This window comes from Oncorhynchus clarkii, chromosome 20 (genome assembly GCF_045791955.1).
Source record: "Oncorhynchus clarkii lewisi isolate Uvic-CL-2024 chromosome 20, UVic_Ocla_1.0, whole genome shotgun sequence".
Lineage (NCBI taxonomy): Eukaryota > Metazoa > Chordata > Actinopteri > Salmoniformes > Salmonidae > Oncorhynchus > Oncorhynchus clarkii.
Genome location: NC_092166.1, coordinates 59,909,888 through 59,929,038, shown reverse-complemented (window position 1 = coordinate 59,929,038; position 19,151 = coordinate 59,909,888). Strand labels below are relative to the sequence as shown.

Genomic DNA, 19,151 nt, shown 5'->3' with positions numbered 1-19,151 from the left:
CCAAAAATTCTGAGATTTCCATACCCAACTATAACATCTTCCGTCAAGATAGAACTGCCAAAGGGGGAGGAGTTGCAGTCTACTGCAGAGATAGCCTGCAAAGTAATGTCATACTTTCCAGGTCCATACCCAAACAGTTCGAACTACTAATTTTGAAAATTACTCTCTCCAGAAATAAGTCTCTCACTGTTGCCGCATGCTACCGACCCCCCTCAGCTCCCAGCTGTGCCCTGGACACCATTTGTGAATTGATCGCCCCCCATCTAGCTTCAGAGTTTGTTCTGTTAGGTGACCTAAACTGGGATATGCTTAACACCCCGGCAGTCCTACAATCTAAGCTAGATGCCCTCAATCTCACTCAAATCATCAAGGAACTCACCAGGTACAACCCTAACTCTGTAAACAAGGGCACTCTCATAGACGTCATCCTGACCAACTGGCCCTCCAAATATCTCAGCGATCACTGCCTCATTGCCTGTATCCGCTACGGAGCCGCAGTCAAACGACCACCCCTCATCACTGTCAAACGCTCCCTAAAACACTTCTGTGAGCAGGCCTTTCTAATCGACCTGGCCCGGGTATCCTGGAAGGACATTGACCTCATCCCGTCAGTTGAGGATGCCTGGTCTTTCTTTAAAAGTAACTTCCTCACCATTTTAGATAAGCATGCTCCGTTCAAAAAATGCAGAACTAAGAACAGATATAGCCCCTGGTTCACTCCAGACCTGACTGCCCTCGACCAGCACAAAAACATCCTGTGGCGGACTGCACTAACATCGAATAGTCCCCGCGATATGCAACTGTTCAGGGAAGTCAGGAACCAATACACACAGTCAGTCAGGAAAGCTAAAGCCAACTTCTTCAGGCAGAAGTTTGCATCCTGTATCTCCAACTCCAAAAAGTTCTGGGACACTGTGAAGTCCATGGAGAACAAGAGCACCTCCTCCCAGCTGCCCACTGCACTGAGGCTAGGTAACACGGTCACCACCGATAAATCCATGATTATCGAAAACCTCAACAAGCATTTCTCAACGGCTGGCCATGCCTTCCGCCTGGCTACTCCAACCTCGGCCAACAGCCCCCCCCCCCCCCCCCGCAGCTACTCGCCCAAGCCTCTCCAGGTTCTCCTTTACCCAAATCCAGATAGCAGATGTTCTGAAAGAGCTGCAAAACCTGGACCCGTACAAATCAGCTGGGCTTGACAATCTGGACCCTCTATTCCTGAAACTATCCGCCGCCATTGTCGCAACCCCTATTACCAGCCTGTTCAACCTCTCTTTCATATCGTCTGAGATCCCCAAGGATTGGAAAGCTGCTGCAGTCATCCCCCTCTTCAAAGGGGGCGACACCCTGGACCCAAACTGTTACAGACCTATATCCATCCTACCCTGCCTATCTAAGGTCTTCGAAAGCCAAGTCAACAAACAGGTCACTGACCATCTCGAATCCCACCGTACCTTCTCCGCTGTGCAATCTGGTTTCCGAGCCGGTCACGGGTGTACCTCAGCCACGCTCAAGGTACTAAACGATATCATAACCGCCATCGATAAAAGACAGTACTGTGCAGCCGTCTTCATAGACCTTGCCAAGGCTTTCGACTCTGTCAATCACCGTACTCTTATCGGCAGACTCAGTAGCCTCGGTTTTTCGGATGACTGCCTTGCCTGGTTCACCAATTACTTTGCAGACAGAGTTCAGTGTGTCAAATCGGAGGGCATGCTGTCCGGTCCTCTGGCAGTCTCTATGGGGGTGCCACAGGGTTCAATTCTCGGGCCGACTTTTTTCTCTGTATATATCAATGATGTTTCTCATGCTGCGGGCGATTCCCTGGTCCACCTCTACGCAGACGACACCATTCTATATACTTCCGGCCCGTCCTTGGAGACTGTGCTTTCAAACCTCCAAACAAGCTTCAATGCCATACAGCACTCCTTCCGTGGCCTCCAACTGCTCTTAAACGCTAGTAAAACCAAATGCATGCTTTTCAACCGTTCGCTGCCTGCACCCGCACGCCTGACCAGCATCACCACCCTGGATGGTTCCGACCTTGAATATGTGGACATCTATAAGTACCTAGGTGTCTGGCTAGACTCTCCTTCCAGACCCATATCAAACATCTCCAATCGAAAATCAAATCAAGAGTCGGCTTTCTATTCCGCAACAAAGCCTCCTTCACTCACGCCGCCAAACTTACCCTAGTAAAACTGACTATCCTACCGATCCTCGACTTCGGCGATGTCATCTACAAAATTGCTTCCAACACTCTACTCAGCAAACTGGATGCAGTTTATCACAGTGCCATCCGTTTTGTCACTAAAGCACCGTATACCACCCACCACTGCGACTTGTATGCTCTAGTCGGCTGGCCCTCGCTACATATTCGTCGCCAGACCCACTGGCTCCAGGTCATCTACAAGTCCATGCTAGGTAAATCTCCGCCTTATCTCAGTTCACTGGTTACGATGGCAACACCCATCCGTAGCACGCGCTCCAGCAGGTGTATCTCACTGATCATCCCTAAAGCCAACACCTCATTTGGCCGCCTTTTGTTCCAGTTCTCTGCTGCCTGTGACTGGAACGAATTGCAAAAATCGCTGAAGTTGGAGACTTTTATCTCCCTCACCAACTTCAAACATCTGCTATCTGAGCAGCTAACCGATCGCTGCAGCTGTACATAGTCTATTGGTAAATAGCCCACCCATTTTCACCTACCTCATCCCCATACTGTTTTTATTTATTTATTTTTCTGCTCTTTTGCACACCAACCTGTACATAACCATCTGATCATTTATCACTCCAGTGTTAATCTGCATAATTGTAATTATTCGCCTACCTTCTCATGCCTTTTGCACACAATGTATATATAGACTCCCCTTTTTTCTACTGTGTTATTGACTTGTTAATTGTTTACTCCATGTGTAACTCTGTGTTGTCTGTTCACACTGCTATGCCTTATCTTGGCCAGGTCGCAGTTGCAAATGAGAACTTGTTCTCAACTAGCCTACCTGGTTAAATAAAGGTGAAATAAAAAATAAATAAAAAATTAAAAAAATATAACAGTTTGGCCATAATGACCATCGTTATGTTTGGAGGAAAAAGGGGGAGGCTTGCAAGCCGAAGAACATCATCCCAATCGTGAAGCACGGGGGTGGCAGCATCATGTTGTGGGGATGCTTTGCTGCAGGAGGGTCTGGTGCACTTCACAATGGCATCATGAGGGATATATTGAAGCAACATCTCAAGACATCAGTCAGGAAGTTAAAGCTTGGTTGCAAATGGGTCTTCCAAATGGACAATGACCCCAAGCATACTTCCAAAGTTGTGGCAAAATGGCTTAAGGACAACAAGTCCAGGTATTGGAGTGGCCATCACAAAGCCCTGACCTCAATCCTATAGAGTATGTGTAGGCAGACATGAAAAAGCGTGTGCGAGCAAGGAGGCCTACAAACCTGAGTCAGTTACACCAGCTCTGTCAGGAGGAATGGGCCAAAATTTAGAGGCCGACGATTAATTGGAATGGCCGATAAATTAGGGCTGATTTCAAGTTCATAACAATCGGTAATCTGCATTTTTGGATACCAATCATGGCCGATTACATTGCACTCCACGAGGAGACAGCGTGGCAGGCTGACTACCTGTTATGTGAGTGCAGCAAGGAGCCAAGGTAAGGTGCTAGCTAGCATTAAATGTATCTTATAAAAACAATCAATCTTAACATAATCACTAGTTAACTACACATGGTTGATGGTATTACTAGTTTATGTAGCTTGTTCTGCGTGGCATATAATCGATGAGGTTCCTGTTAATTTGTCATTGAATCATAGCCTACTTTGCCAAATGGGTGATTTAACAAGCGCATTTGCGAAAAAAGCACTGTCGTTGCACCAATGTGTACCTAACCATAAACATCAATGCCTTTTTTTAATCTATACACAAGTACAGTGGGGCAAAAATGTATTTAGTCAGCCACCAATTGTGCAAGTTCTCCCACTTAAAAAGACGAGAGAGGCCTGTAATTTTCATCATAGGTACACTTACACTATGACAGACAAAATAAGAAAAAATAATCCAGAAAATCACATTTTTTATTAATTTATTTGCAAATGATGGTGGAAAATCAGTATTTGGTCAATACCAAAAGTTTATCTCAATACTTTGTTATATACACTTTGTTGGCAATGACAGAGGTCAAACGTTTTCTGTAAGTCTTCACAAGGTTTTCACACACTGTTGCTGGTATTTTGGCCCATTCCTCCATGCAGATCTCCTTTAGAGCAGTGATGTTTTGGGGCTGTTGCAGGGCAACACGGACTTTCAACTCCCTCCAAAGATTTTCTATGGGGTTGAGATCTGGAGACTGGCTAGGCCACTCCAGGACCTTTAAATGCTTCTTACGAAGCCACTCCTTCGTTGTCCGGGCGGTGTGTTTGGGATCATTGTCATGCTGAAAGACCCAGCCACGTTTCATCTTCAATGCCCTTGCTGATGGAAAGAGGTTTTCACTCAAAATCTCACGATACATGGCCCCATTCATTCTTTCCTTTACACGGATCAGTCATCCTGGTCCCTTTGCAGAAAAACAGCCCCAAAGCATGATGTTTCCACCCCCATGCTTCACAGTGGGTATGGTGTTCTTTGGATGCAACTCAGTATTCTTTGTCCTCCAAACACGACGAGTTGAGTTTTTACCAAAAAGTTATATTTTGGTTTCATCTGACCATATGACATTCTCCCAATCTTCTTCTGGTTCATCCAAATGCTCTCTAGCAAACTTCAGACGGGCCTGGACATGTACTGGCTTAAGCAGGGGGACACTATAGGATTTGAGTCCCTGGCGGCGTAGTGTGTTACTGATGGTAGGCTTTATTACTTTGGTCCCAGCTCTCTGCAGTTCATTCACTAGGTCCCCCCGTGTGGTTCTGGGATTTTTGCTCACCGTTCTTGTGATCATTTTGACCCCACGGGGTGAGATCTTGCGTGGAGCCCCGGATCGAGGGAGATTATCAGTGGTCTTGTATGTCTTCCATTTCCTAATAATTGCTCCCACAGTTGATTTCTTCAAACCAAGCTGCTTACCTATTGCAGATTCAGTCTTCCCAGCCTGGTGCAGGTCTACAATTTTGTTTCTGGTGTCCTTTGACAGCTCTTTGGTCTTGGCCATAGTGGAGTTTGGAGTGTGACTGTTTGAGGTTGTGGACAGGTGTATTTTATACTAATAACAAGTTCAAACAGGTGCCCTTAATACAGGTAACGAGTGGAGGACAGAGGAGCCTCTTAATGAAAAAGTTACAGGTCTGTGAGAGCCAGAAATCTTGCTTGTTTGTAGGTGACCAAATACTTATTTTCCACCATAATTTGCAAATAAATTCATTAAAAATCCTACAATGTGATTTTCTGGAGAAAAACAATTCTCCTTTTGTCTGTCATAGTTGAAGTGTACCTATGATGAAAATTAAATAATCTTTTAAATCATCTTTTTAAGTGGGAGAACTTGCACAATTGGTGGCTGACTAAATACTTTTTTGCCCCACTGTATATATTTTTAAACCTGCATATTTAGTTTGTATTACCTACTAACATGAATTTATGATTTAACAAAGCGCATTTGTGAAAAAAGCACAATCGTTGAACAAATGTACCTAACCATAAACATCAATGCCTTTCTTAAAATCAATACATAGAAGTATATATTTTTAAACATGCATATTTAGTTAAAAGAAATTCATGTTAGCAGACAATATTAAACTACGGAAATTGTGTCACTTCTCTTGCGTTCATTGCACTTAGAGTCAGGGTATATGCAACAGTTTGGGCCGCCTGGCTCCTTGCGAACTAATTTGCCAGAATTTTACGTAATTATGACACATTGAAGGTTGTGCAATGTAACAGCAATATTTAGACTTATGGATGCCATCCGTTAGATAAAATACAGAACGGTTCCGTATTTCACTGAAAGAATAAACGTTTTGTTTTCAAAATGATAGTTTCCGGATTTGACCATATTAATTACCTAAGGCTCGTATTTCTGTGTGTTATTATATTATAATTAAGTCTATGATTTGATAGAGCAGTCTGACTGAGCGGTGGTAGGCAGCAGCGGGCTCGTTAGCATTTATTCAAACAGCACTTTCCTGCATTTGCCAGCAGCTCTTCACAATGCTTCAAGCATTGTGCTGTTTATGACTTCAAGCCTATCAACTCCCGAGATTAGGCTGGCAATACTAAAGTACCTATTAGAACATTCAATAGTCAAAGGTATATGACATACAAATGGTATAGAGAGAAATAGTCCTATAATAACTACAACCTAAAACTTCTTACCTGGGAATATTGAAGATTCATGTTAAAAGGAACCACCAGCTTTCTATGTTTTCATGTTCTGAGCAAGGAACTTAAACGTTAGCTTTTTTACATGGCACATATTGCACTTTTACTTTCTGCTCCAACACTTTGTTTTTGCATTATTTATGCCAAATTGAACATGTTTCATTATTTATTAAATTGACTAAATTGATTGTATTGATGTATTATATTAAGTTAAAATAAGTGTTCATTCAGTAATGTTGTAATTGTCATTATTATTACAAACATATATATACAAATCGGCCGATTAAATGTTAGCGGCTTTTTTTGGTCCTCTAATAATCGGTGTCGGCATTGAAAAATCATAATCGGTCGACGTCTACCAAAATTCAAACTGCTTATTGTGGGAAGCTTGTGGAAGGCTACCTGAAAAGTTTGACCCAAGTTAAACAATTAAAGGCAATGCTACCAAATGCTAATTGAGTGCATGTAAACTTCTGACCCACTGGGAATGTGATAGAAAGAATTAAAAGCTGAAATAAATAATTCTCTCTACTATTATTCTGACATTTCACATTCTTAAAATAAAGTGGTGATCTTAACTGACCTAAGAAAGGGCATTTTTGCTAGGATTAAATGCCAGGAATTGTGAAAAACTGAGTTTAAATGTATTTGGCTAAGGTATATGTAAACTTCTGACTTCAACTCTACATTTTCATATCCAAATCCTTGCATTTAAGTTGTCCTGATCACACCCAAATTGGGTATTTATTTGAATCCAGGGATTCAGCTGGCTGTTCTAGATGCTCTCCTTCCCCGTCTCACTTCACACACGGTGGGTCAAGAGTACAGCTTGCCAGACAAGTAGATAAATCTTAATCAGCTAACCTGTCAACTACTAAAAAAAGGTTTATTCATCTGGTTTAAATGTTTGTTGCAGGACTATCAACAACTTCACCTAGGCAGTCCCAAAAAAGACAGCGAAACCGCTCTCGTTCTTCCTCCTCTATCGATGTTGTAGTTGGTAAGAGACAATCGTTAAGTAATCAAAAGTGTAGTCCACCTACAGACAGAAAAAGGTTTAGATAATGCTTGTGTTTCAGGACCATCCAACAGTTTGGCCATGAGTCGATCCAGCGGACACAGCAGCTCGAACTCCCCCTCTGCCATTTGGTGTACCTGTTTGCTATCTGGACCAAACACAGATTGGGTTTTTATTTGTGTTTCAGGGCAATTCAGGAATTCAGCTGGCCGTTCCCGATGATCTCCTTCCCCATCTCACTTCACACACGGTGGGTCAAGAGTACAGCTTGGCTTACAAGTCCAGAAATCTTAATCAGGTAACCGGTCAAGTCCTTAAGGTTTATTCATTGGTTTTGAATGTTGCAGAATCATCCAGGGCTTCTACTAGCCAGTCCCACCTCCAGAGCAGAGAGCACAGACGTTCTCCATATCCATCCTGTTACTCTACCAGACAAGGTGAACGCAGTTATGAAGTAACTAAAGAGCACACACAGACAACATGCACACGACGGGGACACGCTCGCTCATCAGTGCTAGTTTACTTACAATGAGCAGAAATTATACACATCATGTTCCGTCTTGGTAACTGAAGGTTAAAACCATCCTTAAAATATGTATTGTAGTGTGTATGTTTAAGAAAATAGCTTTTTACCTCTGGGTTGACACTGAGTTGGCTTTGAATTTTGCAGATTCATCCAGGGCTTCTACTTGCCAGTCCCAACGGAACCAAGAGCATCGCAGCTCTCACCCTCCCATTCCCTGCGCTAGACCAGAGATGTTGTCCATGAATAATGCCAATAAGTGGATTGTTTCACGAAATGTGTGCCTTTTGATTCTCTCTGATACTTCATGTATAAATGATGCACCAATTCAAAAAGGCACCTATTTTGTGGAATGACTAAAATTTACTACAAAATTGAAACTTGTGTTAAAGTTAAACACTGAATCCATGAGAATTTGGAATATTATTGAAACGTTGAACTATATGTATTATTGCAAGTAAAATGTCACTTTTATTTGCAATCACAATCTTGTCTGTCAGGATCCTCTTGCGTGTGACAACCCCATATTTCTACAGTGTCAACAATATGTTCTCATTTCAGAAGTGTGTTCTAACTAAAATGGTGGAGATATTGGAGCAGGTGAAATGTGTTGGGATAGCAGAGCCCCAAGACACTTTGAGTTCCATGTCAAGAGAATGGAGACGGAGCAAGACTTTGAGCAACTAGAGAAGCAGCTCCAAATTGTGGGTGTACAGAATCTGACGGTGAAATGGAATTTATTTTGTAGATTTAGTCAGCATTTTTCACACTACTAAAGCGATACAATTAGTTAATTCCACTCTTACAAGCAATGCCTGTGGAATATGTTTTTTTTAAATTAGTCATACTGAGACAGTGCATTACTGCATGACTTCCGGTGTTTGAAACAAAGTCTCTTGACACAGATTGCAAGGTTAAGCAAAATTGGTGGTAAGGACAAAGGACTGTGCCAACAAGGTCATGGACAGGTATGTCATATCTCTAGAATGGATCCAGTAAGAAAGTCATTTTAAAGGTATTATTAGTGATACAAACTGTCTCCAACAAAGACAGTAAACCAAAAAGCCGTATCTCCTCAGCAGTTTGAAAGTGTTCAATTCACATAGTACATCCTATGTGCGCTTGACGTTCAGGCTCTTTACCAATGGCCTGATATCCTTGTTCAACTTCAACGGCCATCACGCAAAGTGGGGATTAGGAAACACAACTGTGTACTCGGTTGTCAACGGTATCTACAAACATGTCATTATTCTGTAGTATATTTTGTATTAATAACTGGATGGTTTGAGCCCTGAAAGCTGATTGGCTAACAGTCATGGTATATTTAAGCAATAATGCATGAGAGTCCATGTGTTATGATGATAATTGTATCATGGCTGTGAGTGTCATAGCCATAAAAGCAAAGTCCTCTGGGTTTTGTGTTACCGTAACCAGACAATACATGGCTACAGTCTGTATACAGGCACGCTGAGTTGCGTTGTGCATAAGAAAAGTCTTTACTACACCCACCCATTGCTTTAAGGGTCACTAACGTCACACAATCAAAAAGACGTGCTCTGTCTGTTCTAATAGGCTCGATTCTTATTTTGTCTTCTAAACCAATTATTAATTTGCATGGTGGTAATTTGTGTGGTCCCTTTTTGAAAAGAATGGTTTTAGGAGCTTGGCAATTTTGAATGAGGTGATCATGTGACCTTAATGGCCTTTTAACCTTTTTGCGTTCATGTTCTAAAAATGTATAATGATCCGCCCAACGTGACATTTTCTCAAATTCTGTAAAAAAAAAAAATGTTTTGCTATGATGTAGCCCTAATAAATGCTTTACCATATTTTTTTTTCTCGTTAGAGCAGATTCTCTAGTATGTCATTGTGCTGGTTTTGTTTAGCTTTCTGGCCTATTATCAATTAGACCTTATCATTACTTAATTTCATCACACAGCCTACTAGTCATGCATTTAAATGCAGTCAAGCATTCTCTTGAATAATTAGCCTACAGTATACGATGTCCTAAATAATAATAATAAAGGCTTTATCATTTTTTTCATTAGTACAGATCAACTCTCTGTTACACCTATACATTAGTTTGTGTTGTTTTCACTGTACCAAGCAATCAGAAAAATATATATAGTAGCCTACAGTACTTGTTTGGCTCATGCCAAGCTCAAGTCAAATGTCTTCCATTCGTCTGACATTTCCTTTGTCTCCTGAGCAACCAGTCGGCTAAACATTCCCCCATTTCAAGTTGATTTTTAAAAAACTTGTGGTCTCCTGACAAATATATTAGGCTACAGTGTTCAGAGTTTACCAATGAATGTGAGTATAACAGTCTGTTAGGGAGGAGGGAAAGAGACACCTTGCGCCATTCAAACAGGCTCTCGTCTTTTCTACACTGTGTGCATGTTTGAGCCCGGCCCTAATCAATTGTCTGCCCCTGAGAAGGACAACTTTAACCAAACCTATCTTGTAAATTGCTTTTTGTCTTTGATAGACATGGAAAACCAAACACATTTATCCACATTTACCAACAAATTATTCTGAATAAATGTAATAAATTATCATTATTACTGCACATCACAAAATAGCCGCCATTGGTTAGTGATAAACCGGTGGTTTGAGCCCTGAATGCTGATTAAAGTGCCGTGGGGAACCTGTAAGATGCTCCATACCCATTAGTCTTTTCTATAACTCACTGTGTTTATTTTGGTGTTACAGCTGCAGTCAAGAAATGGAACAGCAAGGCCACTGCCCATGATGTTCAGAGAGCTGTGACAGACTACCTCAAGCATGCTCCTGGTAGAGCCAGGGGTGGTGGTTTCCACGTCACCACCACACAGGGCCGTTGCTAATGCAACAAAATATGTCTATCATTTTGACTGATAATTATTCAAGGAATATAATTAATTACATTCATTTGAACTTAACTGCATTTGGTCTGTTATCACTGCACTAGATAGTGTTCTTTGACCGAATGTTTTGTGAAAATACTGGAGTAATGTAGTGTGATTGTTAATTTCAAAAAAGTAAAAGGCCATGTTTTGGTTGCTGCATCCATGTGTACAGGCTACAAGTACATACTTTTCAACGACATGAAAAATACGTATTTTCAACAATGTATCTGGCTGATAATGAGTCTGTAACCGGCTGATTTGACAACAGCCAGCGCTAATAGAAAAAACTGCCACAGTAAGCCATTGACCCATCTAAAAATGTTTTGACGGGGGTATTCTATTCAGATTATGTCCTGGATCACTGTGTTGACCCAGGGGTGTGCTTATCCTTAGGCCTACTGATGATAGATATACTTGATCTGGTGTCTGCAAAACTCAGACAGGCAGCGGCACGAAGGGGAGATTCAGTCATGACACATTGACTACTAGCGTGTTCAAAAGACAAGAGGAAAACAAAGTAGCCAATGATTGCATTGGAAATGGCAACTTTCACACTTCCATCAAGACACAGCTGATATGGGATCATGCAAAAGAACAGAGGTGCTTCAGGGAATTATGGTCATGTGATGAGTAAGCTTGCCTGAGAGGTCCCAGAGAGAAATGCTAAGCTTCTACCCAGGTTTTTTACCCAAAAAGTAATTGAGACTAATAACTGCCAATAGAAGCGTAGTCCTTTTAGGAAGGAATGGATGGGGCCGGGGGCATTAGTAGAGAGGAAAACCATTGGATTTGATTCCAGAGACCTGTGTGTGCAATATTAAGAGTTGATGCTGCAGTTTAATCTGTGTTCAATCTCAGCAAAACCTCACCATGACCAGCTCTCACTCACTCTGTTGGGAGACGTAGGGATTTTGAGCTGGTTGACGTTTACACGAACAGCCCTATTCCCACTACGAGATATAAAGGAGAGTCTGGGGAGCGGTGTGGCGAAAGAGAATTCTACTTTTCAATTCACATTACATCCTTGCCTTACCTTTCGTTGAGAATGGCAATGTGATAATTGAGCGTAAATATCACAGTAGCCACAAGCCAGTAACCCCAAACTATTCAATAATTACGGAACTTTTCTTCCAAAACATATTAGACTTTTGAATAATGCAACCAAACCATATTACACTCTTGAATAATGCAACAGTTCACAAGCATGTATGTGCAGATAATTAAAGGGTTTATTGTAGGCTACACTCAATACATTTGAGCTTCAAGACGAAAGCACAGAGATACTATAAATGAACAATTAGCCCTCTAATACGAATATAAAAGTAAAGTAGGCCTACCTTACAACAAACCAGGCTTCATTTTTTTTATCAATATCGTGCAAATCATTACATGTGGTAAAAGCAAATTGCGGCTGAAAACGTGGGTCATTTTTACCCACAGCCATGAGGCTTTTTAATGAGTATGATGGATTAACTGCCTTATGAGGTCTTTCTATTGGAAAATGTTGTTTCCTGTTTTCCCCAGAGTAGGATAGAAAACAGCACTTGAATCAGACTATTATTTTAGGGATACTATGGTTGGTGCATGTTGCTTTGTCTTAATGTGTATTCTTTTTTTTCTTTTTTCTTTTTAAATCATGTGCTGGTCATCGTTGTGTGTTCTGTCATTGTAAATCATTGATGATGCATGCTGTGATAAAACAATTTCCCAAATTGGGATAAATAATATAATACTCTACTCTATTCTATTCTATAAGTGAATTCACCATGACGAGCAGTTTTACATGGACGCCCATACCCGCCACCAAAATTAATTTGTCAACATGCACAATTAGTCTGGGTTTCAGTCTGATCAACTGTAGCCTACAGATAACAACCAAAGCTGCAGGTAGCCTAGAGAAACCTATGCGCTCTGATCCCATCTAGGCCTGGCCAGGAAAATGTAAAGTAATGCACAGTGCATTCGGAAAGTATTAAGACCTCATTTTGTCACTTTACAGCCTTATTCTAAAATGTATCAAATATATTTTCACTCATTAACCTACACACAATACCCCATAATGACAAAGCAAAAACTGGTTTCTAGAAATGTTTGCATTTCTTATTTACATAACTGTTCAGACCCTTTGCTATGAGACTCAAAATTGAGCTCAGGTGCATTCTGTTTCCATTGATCATCCTTGAGATGTTTCTACAACTTGATTAGAGTCCACCTGTGGTAAATTCAATTGATTAGACGTGATTTGGAAAGAAACACACCTGTCTATATAAGATCCCACAGTTGTCAGAGCAAAAACCAAGCATTGAGATCGGAGGAATTGTCCGTAGAGCTCCGAGACAGGACTTTATTGAGGCACAGATCTGGGGAAGGGTACCAAAATATTTCTGCAGCATTGAAGGTCCCCAAGAACACAGTAGCCTCCATCATTCTTAAATGGAAGACGTTTGGAACCACCAAGACTCTTCCTAGAGCTGGCTGCCCGGCCAAACTGAGCAATCACGGGGTGAACGGTCTTGGTCAGGGAGGTGACCAAGAACCCGATGGTCACTCTGACAGAGATCCAGAGTTCCTCTGTGGAGATCGGAGAACCTTCCAGAAGGACAACCATCTCTGCGGAACTCCACCAATCAGGCATTATGGTAGAGTGACCAGATGGAAGCCACTCCTCAGTAAAAGGCACATGACAGCCCGCTTGGAGTTTGCCAAAAGGCACCTAAAGGACTATCACACCATGAGAAACAAGATTCTCTGGTCTGATGAAACCAAGATTGAACTCTTTGGTCTGAATACCAAGCGTCACGTCTGGAGGAAACCTGGCACCATCCCTACAGTGAAGCATGGTAGAGGCAGCATCATGCTGTGGGATGTTTTTCAGAGACCTGAAAATAGCTGTGCAGTGACACTCCCCATCCAACCTGATATAGCTTGAGAGGATCTGCAGAGAAGAATGGGAGAAACTTCCCAAATACAGGTGTGCCAAGCTTGTAGTGTCATACCCAAGAAGCCTCAATGCTGTAATCGCTGCTGAAGGTGCTTCAACAAAATACTGAGTAAAGGGCCTGAATACTTATGGAAATGTGTTTTTTCAGTTTTGTATTTTTTTAAAATCAAATCAAATCACATCAAATTGATTTATATAGCCCTTCGTACATCAGCTGATATCTCAAAGTGCTGTACAGAAACCCAGCCTAAAACCCCAAACAGCAAGCAAGCAATGCAGGTGTAGAAGCAGGATAGGATATGATGTAATGTTTCCATCCTCCCTAGGGCCAGAAGTTTTTCCAGGAGTTTTTTAAAAACCATATTACCTGATTAGACAAATAATCTGGTCCCATCATAGCCCATATAAAACCATTGATTTATTACAATGTCATACGCTACAACTAGGGTCCAGAGTTGGTTAGGTTAGCCTAGTACAAGATCAGGAAAAACTCTGGGCCCCAGGCAAACAATTTCACCCCCACCACTGTTGGGCCTGTGGTGCCACCTCTGAATTCACCACTCAATTTTCCCAATGACAAAACATATCCTATTTTTCATATCCTATATCTACATTTGACATGTTTCTGATGGTGGGGCTAGGGATGGCCATTCATAGTTTTACTTGTGTCAGTGCAGCTGGCAGCTGCTGCAACCATTTCAGACTGTCACAGTCTGTTACTGCAATTTCAGGTAAAAACTCAATAAAACAAGTCTCAAATATTACGAAAATGTCTATACAATTCAGCTTTTCAAAAAACATTTCTCTGTTATTACCATTTATACTGTAGTAGTGTTGGCACAGCGTTACAATTCTGTTTACACTGCTATGCTTCAAGGGGGGCAACTGTGGGCGAGTGTCGTGCACTACCTCCAGAGGTAGCGGTCAAGATGTAGCAAATACTCAACTTTACACTTGAGATTTTTTTCTTCGAAAAGTGTAGTAAGAGGATGAAAAGGCATCAGCACGTAGTTGAACAAAATGAGAATAGAGAAGAAAATGGTTTACTTGGCACTCACAGTCAACGGCAAGCCTAGCAGTATCCGACAAGACAATTGAGGATAAGTGAGACTTGTTTTGCTCTCACTTTGAGAAATGACAGTCTACCACAGTGCTATTTCCAAATGTGTCAAAGCTTCAAACCAAATAGTTAGTTGTAGGCCTATTGTGGTCTCATGATACAGCTGATACAGTCCCAGGGTTGGCTGTTTTTATTGTAGAGATTAAACAAATGCTTAACCCATCTAGATCAATAACTTTCAGCAGTTCAATGATAATCACTTATCTCCCTTTGTTTTAGATCAATGTGGCATTGTATCTAAATTTAGCTCAGATAGGTAGAGTCCCATATTATATGAAACATTTTACAGATGGAATTTTGTTCACAAAATGTCAGGCAGAATGAGACATAATGTATGTCTTTGACAGCGAGTTAGTTGATATTTTGTTCCAATGCTAAAGCAGAGTTGGCTGGTCTCAATTGGCTGGTTGTGGAGATGCTGTGTATGCCTACACTGTGGTAGTAGGTTGGCCAGATATTGGTCCCATGATGTAATGTTGCAAAATTGGGGTTGTGCCTATTGTATCAATTTAGGAGAATAAACCATGTGATGCAGTACTTTTTCAAACCTTTAAACTTTAACATAATCAAGCTGATCATCATAATGTGTCTTCAATTACCTTTTGCAGAAAGGAGCAGCCTGACCAGGTTTAAAGGTTAAACTGTCCAGTCTCCAATATTATATAGGCTAATCTCCTTAACTACATTCCATGGGGGTATCAAATGCATTGACCAGCGTGCGTGGTCCTTTATAACTATCCTATAATCCTAATTTAGTCAAGCTATAGGGAACATGTGGAAGTTCCAAAGGACAGCCCTGCGTAATTAATGTGCTCACAGATCTGAGAGAATGGGAAGGAGGGGGAGTGAGGTTTTGAGCACATCCAAGTCACAAATATGCCTATCCCTGGTTGTCACAGGAAACAACTGGGCGCACGACTCTAATGTACAGCACTCGACCCCTCAACAGGTACCTGCTTCAATAATAGGCTATAAGAGTAACACCGGATTTTGATACAAGAACAGGCAGGTAGTCTATACCGACAATATTATATTCAATTTCTCCAATGTTGGTATAACACATTGTTGGCAGATGAGCAGGTGGATTTGCATTGCAGAGTAATGATGGATCTAGCCTAATGCGTTTTACCTAATAGTCAACGGGAGTACTCGTGATGGCACAACCCAGTAGCGCACCACCACAACCAGCGCTCGCTGATGCGCACACTTACCCCAATTTTGATCTAACTCGAAATAATGTGATACTATAGCCCTGAGCCTCACATGATAAAGAGAAGTCAATACCGTTCCTATCTACTACGCAGGACAGACATATCCACTCACATTGACAGTATACCAGCTGTAATAGTTCTGGAACAGCCATTGCGCCATGGCCAGTGCATGTGTGCCCATGTAGCCCACTCCACTGAATCCTCTATCGATGTTACTGGGGTGGTTATTCATGCACGTGTAGCACTGTCTCGTTATAACAGTTCAACAGTAGTGGTAGCCTAATACTACACTATCACTTTCCATTCAGAATTTAACGAAATACACCGAAATTTCCCCCCGATGCAAAACTGGGCAAACGTCAGCCCTGAGCCTGAACCTGTTAAAGAAACATGTCGAATAATTTATAATATAGATATAGATCTTTTTTTTACGAAATCATTCTCACACAACCTCTGTCCTGGTGATCATACGTTCAGTTGACCCTTTCTAATTGAAATCAGTTTTTAACACTTGCATAATTCAATACTGCACTTTAAAAAAATACACCACAAACGCAATTTGGCCTACAATATAGGCTACCAATTTATAGGCTGTCCCATATCTATTCCGAGGGACATTCACAGACCACAACTGATGAGATCCGAGTTTCAGGCAAATTCTGCCCGTAATTGTCTTCGTTCTCAGGTGAATCATATCAATAGATCCTGTATCAATTGGCCTATCAATTGATCCAATCATCAATGGCACACATAACTCGTAACATTTTCATTAATTTCAACATTTTCAGCAACATTTTACAACTTCGTTACCAAATCTCCCTCCTTCGGTTCTCATCCAACGCATATGCCCTTTTCTCTGTCTCACAACGGACCCATCAAGAATATAAATTACTAAAAACGTACCTGATATACAGATGATGAAATTGGCGTGAAGAATAATAAATAGTTCCCATATAATATCCATTCTCTGTCTTCATGCCAAGTGCATTACGCTCGGTAAAAACAGGGGTAGCCTATCAGTTGCCGATGTCGATTCCTCCCCGTCTGTAGCCCGCTGCACACCTTCCAAGAGGTATTTTCCACGCCAGACTCATAGCAAGATCTATCTCCAAGTCATGACGCCACACTCTCCCACAAAACAACAATCCCAGATGACAGAACCACTGAACTTTAGACCCAAATATAGAAGCAAAGGTAGAATCCTGGAAGCAAAAGTCAGTTGGTAGGCATTTCATACAGTAGTAGAGTTCCTATGTGCCCCGCCAAGACCTTCCAAAAATGCACTCCTTCCTTGCGTCAGTTGCGATTTTGAAATGATGAGTTTCAGTCATTCCGTGTAAACACAACCGTGGTCGAAGTATCGTCCTCGTTATCCTGGAAAGAGAGACAGTTAAACTTAGTTATAGATCAGACAGAGGAATAACCTATCTTAAAAATATCTGCCTAACTCCATAACTATGAATGGCAAAAATCCGTCGGGGGGGGGGGGGGGTTAACTACCATTGACAGCGTATGGACAGGAGAGCAGGGGAGACTGTGCGTTCATCTGCAAGGGGGCGTGCTTCGCTAATTTTCTCTGTTCAGCCGGAGGATTAAACTGTCGCGCATCTCACGCGGACATACACATAGGTTTCTACACACTAGATTTCATGAAAACTTTACGAACCGCTCATAATCTATTCGAATGTTTGATAACATCTTCAAGAATATAATCACTAATACTTCAAACATCAATCCCTGCACTACGATCAAGCTTGAGCCATCAGCACACAGAGGTACCCCCCCTTATCAACGCAGTCCGGTGCCCACTCACAGGTCCCGCCAAGCAACACACTGACGCAGTTCACAACACCTACACTGTAGCTATGAAAATAACCATCTACAGGCTAAATTTAGCCTACATTCTATACACAAATACCAAGAGTGAGGGATACCTACCGTTCTTGAGAAAAATGTCAAATCAAAATACTGTTATCCTAATGTAAAATAAAGAATCTGACTGATGCTATCGAGTCCCCAAAAACTTATACACGGGGTTTAAAAGTGAGTATAATTGTTGATTTTGTCCTTTTTTATCCCGAGGTGAAAAATTGTGACGGTAGTCTTCTGGCACGCGAGTACCAGGCTATGCCACGAGCCCAGGGAGAGAGCTTCCAGATTAGCGGACGTCAGAAAATAATGCGCAGGCACGTGTGGTGCTCCATGCGCGCGCACGCGGACACAGGTGGATGGGAGACTGTGGCCCAAGCTGGTTTGAGAGAAAGAGAGAGCGAGAGAGAGGGGGGGCAATAGCATTGCTACCTGTGTCATTATCATTATTTAATTATTGTTCTCAATTATTGGTTGTGCACCACACAACCAATATACAAAGCATACCGACTTCAGTCACTTAAATATCATGGTTTGCGGTTTTAATACCACAATAAATGTACTACGTCAATCTCGACAAAACAGAAAATACATCCCCTTCTACTTTGTAGGCCTACCCAGTATTGAAGGCTTGACTTGACATGTCTCTGAATGTCATTAAACTTTTTGGTGTTTTGTAACACTCGTGGAATACAGTCTGTGGGTAAATACGTAGTGCATATAAAAATAACTTCGGCAGTTAAATTCCCATGTACCGAATACAAAATACAAGTTAAATGTATTTCCGTCGGATTTTAAACTCTAGGCTTACTGATGGTTTGCTCACATTTTATTTGCATAAGTATAGCAAATGTACCCACTCTGGTATTGGCATGTGCGCTCTAGACAGCAGCTCGCAGATACAATTTGGGTGCAGCCTGCATGATAAGATAATTATGGACAAAAGTGCGAGATTAGTGTAATCATCATGTCATATTTACTGAAAAGAGCATCAAGCTCATCACTGTGCAGTTTCACCACCCTGTGAAGTTCATCATCCTTTATTTATCGGTAGCCTAATAAACTGCATGCTTTCCCATGATGTAGTGACTTTTTTTTATCCGACATGTACTTTACTTGCATAAAACGATTGGATGGAAACCTGGTTAATGTCAAGACATTTTGAGGATAATGGAATTACGTTTAGGACAAACGTGCGCATGCCTAAAGGATACTTTTGAAGTAGCCTAATCATATTAAGACATTGTGACTCGT

The 19,151-nt window shown here is 41.5% G+C and overlaps 1 protein-coding gene across 3 annotated transcripts in view; it reads right to left on the bottom strand.

Moving 5' to 3' along the window:
• Positions 1-18,135, bottom strand: part of LOC139375612 (carbonic anhydrase-related protein 10-like) — a 296,785-nt gene extending 278,650 nt beyond the window's left edge. For 2 of the 3 annotated variants that reach the window (XM_071117403.1, XM_071117405.1), the window contains exons 1-2: positions 17,967-18,135; positions 16,932-17,402 (exon numbers count right to left, since the gene is read on the bottom strand). In XM_071117403.1, coding sequence (XP_070973504.1) covers positions 16,932-16,992 — 61 coding nt within the window. In that variant the 5' untranslated portion in view covers positions 16,993-17,402; positions 17,967-18,135. Of the gene's footprint in view, positions 1-16,931; positions 17,403-17,528; positions 17,701-17,966 lie in introns of those variants that run through there. The other variant, XM_071117404.1, reaches the window with a different exon arrangement.
• Between the last annotated feature and the right edge of the window lie 1,016 nt (positions 18,136-19,151).